This window comes from Cynara cardunculus, assembly GCF_001531365.2.
Source record: "Cynara cardunculus var. scolymus isolate 2C chromosome LG 3, CcrdV1, whole genome shotgun sequence".
Classification (NCBI taxonomy): Eukaryota; Viridiplantae; Streptophyta; class Magnoliopsida; order Asterales; family Asteraceae; genus Cynara; species Cynara cardunculus.
In genome coordinates this window covers 39,700,511-39,713,362 of record NC_037530.1, presented here as the reverse complement: position 1 = coordinate 39,713,362, position 12,852 = coordinate 39,700,511, and the positions used below count along the sequence as shown (strand labels likewise).

General features: G+C 33.2%; 2 protein-coding genes across 2 annotated transcripts; one reads left to right on the top strand and one right to left on the bottom strand.

The window, feature by feature from the left end:
• The first annotated feature begins 3,688 nt into the window (after nt 1-3,688).
• LOC112509250 (nodulation-signaling pathway 1 protein-like) lies at nt 3,689-5,367 on the top strand. The gene has a single exon (XM_025114106.1). The coding sequence runs from the start codon at nt 3,689-3,691 to the stop codon at nt 5,219-5,221; it is 1,533 nt and encodes a 510-aa protein (XP_024969874.1). The 3' UTR covers nt 5,222-5,367.
• A 1,673-nt stretch (nt 5,368-7,040) lies between these two features.
• On the bottom strand, nt 7,041-12,247 carry LOC112509488 (lipase 1-like). Its single transcript, XM_025114470.1, has 4 exons — nt 11,485-12,247; nt 11,135-11,221; nt 8,108-8,175; nt 7,041-7,325 (listed from the first exon to the last, which is right to left on the bottom strand). The coding sequence occupies exons 1-4, from the start codon at nt 12,163-12,165 to the stop codon at nt 7,205-7,207; spliced, it is 957 nt and encodes a 318-aa protein (XP_024970238.1). The 5' UTR covers nt 12,166-12,247; the 3' UTR covers nt 7,041-7,204.
• Nucleotides 12,248-12,852: the final 605 nt, after the last annotated feature.

Below are 12,852 nucleotides of genomic sequence, written 5' to 3'. Positions count from 1 at the left end.
TACTTTCGAGTGAAAGATTTAGGGGTTGCTTGGTTGGTTTTCAATTAAGTATTGTATCGTAAAGTTGTCTGTGTGGATTAATCTGTTTATATAGATGGGGACTGTTCTTGTATAGGAGGGTTTTTCATAGATCAAACAAGTGCGTCTTTTATTTGAGAGGCGCCAGTTTGAAAAAGAAAAACTTGGCTTTCTGCATACAGCCCTCCCTTAGAAGCATAATGAATAAACTAGTTTCTATATTAATAATCCACTACGAAACAGTCATATATAACTGACGGACTAAGATGTAAGTGTCATTAAGCTACTAAAAATAAGCCCTTAGTGTGGTTGGGATTTGATTTTTATTGTAGGGGGTGAGGAGAGGAGGAGAATTGGCACCAACATTAAGGGAAAAAACATGTAGTCTGTATGGTTTCCTAATCTTTTGGCTTCTTTATTTTGTGTTGGTGTGGGAGAGAAAGAGGGTTTTGTTGGGTAGGAAACTGCTACTGAGACTGCTAATGCTGCCTCTAATACACCTGCAGGTGAGGTGCACTTCTCTTATGAAGGGACTGTTCATAACCTGCATCATATCACATGCAAACCAGAAATACTATTAAAACTTTAAATAATTACTCCTTATTTGTCATCACTTGCATCCATCCATCCATCACTTTTCATAGTTTTAGGGGGGAAATTCAACCAATTATTTTATTTTAAATGATTAAGTTATTAAATTATTTTTTAAATGAAAAAAACATTAGACCTTCTCATTTTAAATGATTAATATTTTGAACTATTTTGTTAAATGAAAAAATCATTGAGCTTTCTTATATTGAATGATTAAGATATTGAACTACTTTTTTGAATAAAAACAAAAATTCAGAAACTTAATCATTCAAAACGAATTTTTTTTTTCATTCAAAAAAATAGTTCATGAACTTAATCATTCAAAATGAGTAAGTTTAATGGTTTTTTCATTCAAAAAAATAGTTCAGAAACTTAATTATTTAAAATAGGATGGTTTATTAGATATTTATATTTCAAATGAATGGTACAACACACAGCATAACAGATTTACAAGCAAAAGCAGCATCTCTTGATCCCTTTTTTTTCAATTCCTATTTCTGAGGAATTCACTCTTTTTTTTGTTTATAATTATGTTTCATCTGTTTATCTGTGGATGGTGATGGAGTTTATGAATCCCAATTTGGCAGTTTCTTGGGGGATTTAATACTGACTGGTCCCTAAAAGCTCTACCACCTGCAGTTTTGACTGCCAAAGATACCTCAGGTCAAATCAAATTTAAATGATGACCCAGTGTCAGATCACAAACACCATAAAGAGACAGCATCAACTCACTATCTTTGCACTCTCTTAACTGCTCTTTCTCATGCCTAACCCTTTTTCTTTTCCCAGCTTAAACCTCAAGAATGCATTGTAAGAACCCCACAACCTAACTTTCAATGAAATACCTGTATCAAATTTCTTATGATGATTCTAAAATACCCTTTTAACTAATACCCCTGTAGCTAATCCTTATAGTGTCTTTTCTAAACCAACTGCTTCTTTTAGTATGGTTCTTGGATTTTTTTTTACCTTTTTGTAGCTCCATCATCAATGCATCAATAACTGGAAGATTATGTGTGTCTACAGGATGAAAGACTTGATGGTTATTCTTTTTATCCCACTTCTAATCATTTGAAACTAGATTTGCTTCAAAGGAATGGCTAGTAACGACGCTGGTCGTCGGGTCCAGTTTTTTGGGGTGTTAGAGTCGATTGAGTGAGACGGAGTTTCGAGAAGAGATCCAATATGATTGATTACAACGCAATGAAGAAGAAAAGATTCTCTTTAGCAAACAACCGTATCGCCCGTATGGGCACACATGATGGTTGGAACAAAGACATGTTTGCTTGTAGACTATATATATATGTGTCTGCGTGCATGCACGCAAGCAAGTGCGTGTGCATGCTTAATTATTTATGAACTTCATATATTGTGATAACCGTAAGAAATATTACCTTAATGATTTTTTCCATCTAAAACAAACATTTAATATTGATAAACATATATTTGTTTCACAATGCATTTGGTTCATAATGTGAAAATGGTTTCACAAACAAGCTAAAAATTGTGCACATTGTGGAGCACATACATGTTTATTAATACTTTAAATCCTAGTTTTAGATGAAAAAATCGTATGAAATAACATATGATGCTCTAGTTCTCAAGGTTATCACAATTTCATGAGGTCTTAAAAGAAGATCCCATATATATATATATATATATATATATACTATATATATACTATATATATATATATATATATATATATACTATATATATACTATATATATATATACTATATATATACTATATATATATATACTATATATATACTATATATATATATACTATATATATACTATATATATATATATATATATAGATTTGCATATTATATATAGGAGGTCCTAATGTGTAGAATATTCACATAATGTGTAGAAGATCCCATAACACTCCCCTCAAATTAAAGATGGTTTTTGAGGTCCCAAAATTGAGTTTGGAAAGGAGAACAGTAAAAGGAGTGAGAAAATGGGTTTTGGTGAAGATGTGGGCAGTATAGGAGACGATCATCACAATATGCTTAGTGCGTTCAAGAAACATGTCATTATGGGCAATCGCACTGGTGATGTCACACCATACAACCATCTGAGACAGCAAAAATGCATCGAAGCCACACCAAATTCTTGGGTGGGGTCCAAAAGTGCACGATACTCGGATTCAATATTTGGAGCTTTCAGGGTTGCTTTCTTGCCATGCCATTAAATGAGAGTCACCAAGAATAACAATACCCAATGGCGGAATGACGATTGGTAATATCTCCATCCCAGTCAACATATGAGAAGCACGAAAGATCTAGAGACAGGAACGGACCCAGCCTGTTTTTCTGGTGTCACGTGCCACTGTTTCATTCCTTGGTCGCAGTATAAAATATAAATATTATAGGGTTGTGAAAAGTGAAACCATATCAATTTGTTGTGTGCCACCGTGTGTGTATATATATATATATATATATATTGAAACTACAACGATGATACAAGTTTCCCTTGGTAGAGTTGGTTTGCAAGACTTTTCTTTCACCCTAGACCCGAGTTTGAATCCCGTTAGTATCATGTTCTTACTTTTTAGCTTTGAACATAGGACCTCACATATGAAAAACAATGAACTAACCAACATACCAATGATGATTTTATAAAAAATATCCATATATTTGTTTCTTCTAGTAAGATGGTCAGCATCCCTGTCAAGAGATTACCCTTGACCTTCATATAGTGCATTATTTTCTAGACAACGGTCTAATGAGTAGCTCGAGGACAAGCCGTAAATTGCTTGACAATGTGAACAACAAATGCAAGATCTGAACGAGTGACGATGAAATAGACCACGGAGCCCACAAGTTGAAGATATAAGAGGTAAACGACTCTTTTAATCCTCATAATCCCACAAGAAACCAAATCTGCCGTCTCCTAATTAAACCCAAAGAATCCAATCAAAACCATCCAAAGAACTTGTGTGTAGATCATAAAACAAAACATCGTATCTTCCAAAAAACAGCACATACTTTCACACCATCCATTCTCCATACCAATAACCCTCTTTCTCCTTCCCATTTCTTGTTGCAGATCCAGTAAATCAAGAAACAATGACTGATCCAATATCAGATTGGTTAGAAGATTCGATATCGTATCTACCATCGTTTCTGGACGACCCGTATGAATCGACCAATATCATCGATGACCATTGGTGGGCACCGGCTCAAGACCTACAACAACATCTCTTAACCACTACTCTTCTTACTTCCAACGCTCTGAACAATTCAACATGTACAAACGTTCCGGATCCTCTTATTGTTTCAGATCATCCAAAGCCGGTAGTGTCGGATTTGTCAAAGAAACGGAAAGCTCCCGAGGACCTCGTGCCAAGGCCTGCGGTGCAGGTTAAGAGCAAGAGGGGGCAAGGAAAGTCGACAAAGGATGGGTGTAGTAAAGTTAACAACAAAAACGGGAGGTGGGCAGAACAGCTGCTCATGCCGTGTGCTGCCGCCATCACCGCCGGAAACGTGACACGTGTCCGGCACCTCCTCTTCGTCCTCCGTGAACTGGCCTCGCCAACCGGAGATGCCAACTACCGGCTGGCCTCTCACGGCCTGCAAGCTCTCACCCTCCATCTCTCTTCCACCAAGGTGGCTGCCCCTGCCATCAGTTTCTCTACCGTGAAACCGAGATTCTTCCAACAATCTCTCATCAACTTTAACGATATCAATCCATGGTTCACCATTCCTAACAACATCGCCAACAACTCCATCCTCCAGGTCTTGGCAGAACACGACCGTGGCTCACGTGCTAACCTTCACATACTTGATATTGGAGTCTCCCATGGGGTACAGTGGCCGACGCTACTGGAAGCATTGAGTCGTCGACCAGGTGGACCGCCACCATTGGTTCGACTCACCGTGGTACCACCAACATTCGAGGACCATCAAATCCCATTTGCAAACAGCCCACCTGGCTACAATTTCATCTCAAACATTCTCCGGTTTGCCAACGAATACAAGATTAACCTGCACATCAACAGACTGGACAACTACCCTCTACAAAATCTAAATCCCCAAATCATCAAATCATCCCCAGATGAAACCTTAATTGTTTGTGCTCAGTTTAGACTTAACAACCTAAACCACAACAACCCAGATAATAGAACAGAGTTCTTGAAACTGATGCGAACCCTGGAGCCCGAAAGAGTGATTTTGAGTGACAACAACATGGACTGCAGTTGCAACATCTGCAGCAACTTCGAGACAGGATTCGCAAGGAGGGTGGAGTACTTATGGAGTTTCTTGGATTCAACAAGTGTGGCGTTTAAAGGGAGAGAAATGGAAGAAAGAAAGATGATGGAAGGGGAGGCTTCAAAGGCATTGATCAACACGTGTGGGATGAATGAAAAGAAAGAGAAGTGGGGAGAGAGGATGAGGGGTGTCGGGTTTGTAGCTGATGTTTTCCGGGAGGATGTGATGGAAGGAGCTCGATCGCTGTTGAGGAAATACGACGGCAACTGGGATCTGAGAGCTGAAGACAGAAATGGATGCGTGGAGTTATGGTGGAAAGGCCAAGCTGTTTCATTTTGCTCCCTGTGGAAAATAGACGCTAAAACTAGTGACACCACCACCAACCATTAACAAATAATTCTAGATTTTCTGTATTTTCGTATCAGTTTTCTCTAATTCTCATGTAAGTCTCAAAAACTTCATGCTCGCATGTCCCATCAATATCATGAATCGCATTTGCGAAAAGAAAATAAACATTCAAATGAACAACGAGCAGGGATTATTGATCAGGAATACGAAATATGAAAGGGGGATAAATGATCGACTTACAATACAGGTTTGATGATAACTGGAATTGCTCAGTTATAAGTGTTGAGTTGTGGTACGAGAGAAGGGTAAACTCAGTCAGACAATTTGTCGAACAGCTTGAAGGCGTAGTTGGATTCACCAAATTAACAATTCTCCTCATAGTCTCCTCCTGCTATCCATCCAATCTGTTACCTCATTGCCGCCTGTAGGGTTACTCATACTCTCCTGCTATTTATCACGGCGGTGGCAAGGCTGACGACTGTGACTCCGTCACGAATAACGTTGGCAAATGCATGGAACTCCCCGCACTCCAATGGGGGATATGCTACACTTTTTTTGAAGGGTATTGGTCCATGCACCCTTTTATACATGAGAATCAAGTAAAATCACACCCTTTTTTTATATCAGATTTAAATCAAAACATTCCTTAGAAATCAAAAATTAACAGGTATTGTTGTATTTAGCCCAACTTCTTAACACATAAGCTAAATACATTCTTATATATTGTTAAATATATACCTACGTAATGTTCCTTTCTATTATGGATAGCAATAGTATGACCGACCATTGTGGGTATAATGGTATATGATTTGATCTGATTCTAACACAAAAAGGTGTATAGTATCTCCAATACATGTTCTTAAAAGAACATCTTTTTGGACTTTTTGTTGACACTCACTTCCGACTTATCAAATTAAGAACTCACATAAAAGTCCACAACAGTAGTTCTTACAATAAGCTCCTTTTTATGGGTCTCATGCTTTTTTCAACCTAGATTCATGAAGATATAGAACAACAAATATAAGTTATCATGCTTGTATATCCAACATCAATAATTATTATATATATGATATTAATAATTATAAAGTCACTTCACACAAATTTCACGGAAAGAATCAAGGAGGGTTTCGTACAAAAACTTAGAGGATATGAGGTTTTATAAGAACTCTCTGCAATGTCAGTTTCTTCAAGTCACTTCACTTTTTTCTTATAAGAACTTGCATCGAAGATGCTCTAACATCCCTCTTTTCAGCATTAAAGTTCGAGATAATTCATTAAAATAATCATCCATTTCTTTAATCTTTTATATAGTATCTGTTATTTTTTTTAAACACAAACGAATAGGTGAGGGTTGCATAGTTGGGAGTGTCTTAGAGGTCGTTTACCAAACACTTACTCAGGTAAGCGTTTGATAAACAACCCCTTAAATTCTTTACCAAAAATCGGGTAAGCTCGACTCTGTTTCTAATGACCAGTTAAAATTCGATCTTTATGCACCTTTATTTTATACCTTATAACCAAGCTAATTAACCACTTTGTTACTGATCTATTCCATTTCTTGACGTACTGAGATAGGATATAACAAGATTTTGTTGTCCCACATTGGTGCAGCTTATAAAGAGATACAACACATAATTGAGTACTTGTCCCATCAAAATAGGTGGAATTTTTTTTAGGAAAATGAGATAAGATGGTAAACTACTAAATTACTCATGTCAAATTGAAACCAAAAATCTTGTACAATCTTTTTTCACATGTCTACCTCATTCTTATCCATCGAGTCTTATATCTAATGTCATATGCATATCAAATGCACCTTAAGATTGGTAATTATTCGATTTTATACCAAAAACAAAAACCGATCTCATTATGTATTGAAATTGTACACATTCCATCTTAACTAAAAATAAAACAAACGAATAGCAGTTGTTTATAAAAAAAATATATTTTATCGTCTTTTTTTCATTTTTAGATAAATGACTTACAACTTATAATTGTACATAAAAATAAATAAATTATTTAAAACTAACATCGACCACCGGATACAAACGTCTTAACGAGTTTGTTGAGTGAATATGGAGCTTCGATATTTGCGGCATGTCCTACGTCTTTAATTATCTCTACCTTCGACTTCGAACCCAAGTGCCTATGTTACAATATTCACTTGTTTGAAAATGAAAATGAAAATGAAATAAATAAATTAAGGTCCCGTTTGGTTTGAGTGATTTGGATTCCATGGAATGATTTGTAATCTTTGGTGTGTTTGATTTGTAGTATTTGGAATAGAATTGAATTCCGTTCTCTTATAAATCTTATTTGTTTTTTTGTAGATCTCGGAATGAAATTTAACTTTTTGTAAATATTTGTCTGTTTAATTAAAAAAAAAGTTGTTTCGATAAGATATGAAGGCAACAGAGAGATTAGCGTATATTTAATCATGAGACTTGGATTTGAAATCATAACCATCTTCAAAGGATTTTACTAAATCCGTCGGTTATGGGATTTCACTGAAATCTCAAGATTTCAAATCCAAACTTTCATTCAAATCAGACACGAAATTTGAATGATATTTAATTCCAAATCTCGCAAATCAAACGGAATCTAATTGAATGTTAAAGTCAATAGTAGTAATAATAATAATGAGACTTGGGATTATATGATACCATGTTGTTTTCGTGAGACTAATTTTTTACACTTGAAATTTCACAACAAAATACTAGGAAGGTAATTTTCACAGTGTTTTTTTTGTGAATGTTCAGATTTTTTACAACATTTACAGTGTTTTGCTGTGAAGTTTCGGATTTTTTTAACTTTCACAACTTTTTGTTGTGAAGTTTCAAGTATAAAAAAAATGTTATTAAATCTCACAAAAACAACATTATCTCATATGATTCCAAACCCCTAATAATGATAAATGAAAAAAAATACCTATGTAGCTGATGTGCCAAATGACACGGGAAAATGTTGTCTTTCTCCCCCCATATTATAAGCGTTTCCTTCACCATCAAATAAATTCAGATTATAATAATATCAAAAATAAACTATAAATTCATCATATACCAATCTTGAGTCAAAAGCAACTTCGTTCCTTGTCGTTTATATAAATTAAAAAAAATAAAGTGTCTGAAAATAATTATTAACAAGGGATGTTATTATAATTTCATTTTTATAACGGGTATGTAATGACTGATTCAGGAAATTAATGAGGTGGGGCACATTGGGTGGGACTTGGGGAAGGGAAGCATATGATCATATGAAACTGAGGGGAAACCATGTAAGACGAGGTGAAAATAAAAAATTTAAACTAGTCAACAAAGGTTTTTGGTTTTTAACTGGGGGGCCTTTCCTATAATATTTTATTTGGTTTTGAGAAAATGGTACTGTTTTTATTTTTGAATGAAATATAAATTTGAAAATAGCATAAAAATTTGAAAAATAAAATAAATCGATATTAGTATCAAATTATCGTTTTTTGGTATAAATTCTTTAATTCAATTTTTATTATAATTCAATTTAGATTTAATAACAAAATAATTTATTTTTGGTTTAATAATATAATTTTTTATAAAGATTAATAATTAAAAATTTTGATAGACCTTAATAATTATCTTAATTATATTTTAGATTTTCTGTGTTTAAAATAAATGTTTATCCTATATTTGATTATGTTTATCCGCAGTTAGTTACATGAATTTCAAAATGGAGCTTTAATAAGTTGTATTTACACAAATTACCTTATAATCTTGAGTTTTAAGTACTATGCATAAATAAACAGTACTTCATATATAAAAAATAATTTTAATAGTTTTTATCAAATATTTTATAATATAATATAGATAATAAATTTTCAAAATTGAAAAAAACACACGCATATAAGTTGTAGCATTTCATTTCACGTGAATACATATAATGCGTAATAAAAAACCAACTATAAATGCACATTCAGTAAAAAAAAAATTACATTCATTTTCAACAAATCTTTTATTTTTAAAAAATTACTAGATTATAATATTAAAATATTTTTTTTTGTACAAGTATTTATTTTTGAAGTTTTTTATTGATGGTTTCAATTGGTAATCGTCTTTGGAGTGTTCTCTATATTTGGAGAAAAAACTCTCACATATTTTCTCTATTTTGAAGATCGTGTGGAAGCTCTCAAGACAAAATATTAATTCAAATTTACCATTTTATTTGAAGAAGCTGTTGGAGATGTTACTATAATTAATTCAACACGAGGCCCCCCTTTATATTTAATAAACATTAAAGTTTATTATGGTTTTTTTTCAAAAACATTGTATTTCTTTAACATTAATAATTATTATATATTTATAAATAAATATATAAAGAATTAATAAATTATTACTTTATACCAACTAATAAATCTTTAGCAGGTTTTTTATTTTCGAAAATCCAACATTGATTATAATATTAAAAATATTTTATTTATATATTAAAATATTATTTCTCCTTTATAAATATTTATTTTTAAAGTTTTCTATTATGGTTTCAATTGGTAATATTTTTAGGATGTTTTCCATATTTAAAAGAAAAAAAAACCTTCTCTCACATATTTTTCATTTTAAAAATAGTTTAAAAGTTTTTGAAGTAAAATATTGGTTCAAATTCTCCCATTTTCTTTGAAGAAGTTGTTAGAGGAGAGCAACATCATAACTAATTCAAATGAGGCCCCCCTTTATATTTAATAAACATTAAAGCTCTTTATAATTTTTTATAAGGGTGGATAAAAAATTCTATTAACTTGTTTAAAATATTTTTTGTTTATCTATTAGTAGTTCTATTAAAAGGCAATTTTTGAATCTTTAGGTGAATTTTGTTTAGCTAAAAAAAAGGTTGGCTCTTAATGGTTTTAAAACCTTCTGAATGATTTTGTATTCTGACCTCCCTTATTAATTCAGCATCCTAATTTCGTTTTAAATAATTATCAAACAACTATATTTCATTTTGCACTATATATTTCAGAAAAATTAGATTTTTATTTTTTGTCACTATGGTTTACTAGAACTTGCAGATTTTGTCTCTGAGATTTCAGAATTGTGGTTTTCGTTTTAATAGTTTACAATTCATTTATATTTTCTTTCTTGATGCTAACTGTTGTCCATAAGAATGAGGGACTAAAATAAAAAAGAATTGTAAACTAGAAGGATGAAAAATCAATAAAGTTTAAATCATAAGGGTGAAAAGAATAACGAAATATAAGCTATGGAGATGAAAATTGTAATTTTGAAACCATGAGAAAAGTAGAAATTTTCAACAATTTACTTTTTATTTTAGAACAAATTGCATGAAAAAAGTAACGTATTTTAACTTGATTCTTATTTTGGTTAACGTATTTTCAAAACTTTCATTTTAAAACCTAAAATGCAAAGTTTTGAACATTTAAGTACTCGGATAACCAGTTGAAGCATTAAACGGATATCATGCTGATGCGACGAGTGATAGAATGAAATTGGGTTAAATAGCAAATAACACTGAGTTCAATACCACATCACTCGCCACATCAGCATGATAACCGGTTAATGGTTCAAACGGTTATCCGGGTACTTAAATGTTCAAAACTTTACATCTTAGATATCAAAATGAAAGTTTTGAAAGTACGTTATTCAAAATAAGAACCAAGTTAAAGTATGTTAGTTTTTCATTTAATTTGTAATTAATTTTATTCAAATTTATATTTTCTCTCTGTGTATTCGTATGGATATAAATCAAAAGGGACACTTTCGTACAAACGATTTTATCCAAGATAAGTAAATATAGTGTCCCAATATTATCGGTCTTTTTCTTATCCACAAATGAATCAAGTTAATACACGTAAAACATAAATTAATTTAAAATTATATTAAATAAAATAATCAAAGTAGATTTTCTTAATTTTTCAAAGAGGGAAATTTAGTTTTGAAAAATGAGAGTGAAATTAAGTTGTTGTATTCATGGCACCTGGGTAAGAACAGGAAGATGAAGATCAGGTTGTTCGGAAAGCAAGTACTCCACCAGTTGTCGTTTTTCCATCTTGCAACCATCTGCCTGCAATTTGGAATCAATTCAATCTAGTTAGCCATGGATATCGACGATGATCAAAAGCTTAACTAATTCACACTTGTAACTGGAAATGGATCAATGATCCATAATTCAATTCAAATCTAGGTAGCCATGGATATCGATGATCAAAAGCTTGATTCACACTTATAATAACTGGAATTAATCGGTGATCCATAATTCAGTTCAAATCTAGGTAGCCATTGATATTGATGATCAAAAGCTTGATTCAGACTTGTAAAATGACTTACGGCGATGAATCCTCGAAGAAAGAAATCAGGAAACCATTTCGAAACATTCGATCTGTACATAGACATTTGACACAGCGTCCGAATATCCTCTGGTTTCTCCGGTACCAACATATCCAACAAATTCCCCCCAATCTTCTTCAGGTGCTCCGATTTCTGATCCTCCGTACAAACAATTGCACTACTAACAATCACCAGCTTCTCCACCATCTTTTCCGCCATCTCCGCCATCCGGTACACCACAAATCCGCCATAACTGATTCCATAGACCGAGAATTTCTCCACACCTAACTTCTTCATTCCATCGCACACACACTTCGCCTGGAACGTATCCGTACGCTCAGTCCTTGTCGAGTACGATTTCCCGAAAAACACCAGATCTGGTATGTAAACATTGAAATCACGCGTCAGTTGAGCCACCTGCAACACGAATTGCCACTTTGAGTTTCCGCCATAGCCATGGACGAGAACGAGGTTAGGTTTGTTGCAGCGGCGGTGATATGGCGCCCATATGTGGATTGAGGTTTGGCAATCGTCGAGATCAACGGTGCATGGGGAGAGATTGCAGTAGCAAAAGTAAGCTGATAAGAAGAGTTCGGCGAATTCAATCGGAAGGCGTTTGACGGCGGCGTAGAGGAAGAGGAGACGGCGATGAAGCCGGAGAGATCGAATGGTGGAGAGCATGAGGACTAAAATGTAAGAGAATTGAAGAATTTGGGTAGGTTTTAGAATGAAAGGAAAGTTGTGTGGATTGAAGGGCCAGCTTGGAGACATATCTATGTGTCCTTCTCGCTCTATAAGTAAGCATTTGGATAATGCCAACGTTTCCAAAACGATTGAAAAATCCGTTTTTATGAAGTTGTAAGTGATAATCGGTTCATCATTTGCTATTTTAAATAATATTTTTTATTTAAATTTAAAATTTGGGATATCAATTAATATATATATATATATATATATATATACATATATAGAGAGAGAGAGAGAAAGGGGTGAATTATTATGCAATCATTTATATTTGTATAATCAATACAATTTAATCTTAACTGTCCATTTAATTTGATTAATATGTGATTTCATAAAGGTTATAATTGTTTCCTAATATAAAATATTAATCATAATCAATGAATCCTAGTCATCTTACATAAATATTTAAATCATAATAAATGAGCTCTCATCATTTTCATAAATATCTCAACTAATTGGGTTGCATTGGTTGTACACATGTGATGGGTTACATTTGAAACTCTCTCTCTCTCTCTCTCTCTCTCTCTCTCTCTATATATATATATATATATATATCACTATGCGAATATCTTTTGTCTGTTTATAAAACAAAGGTTACACGTAAAAATGTTGCACATTATGAAT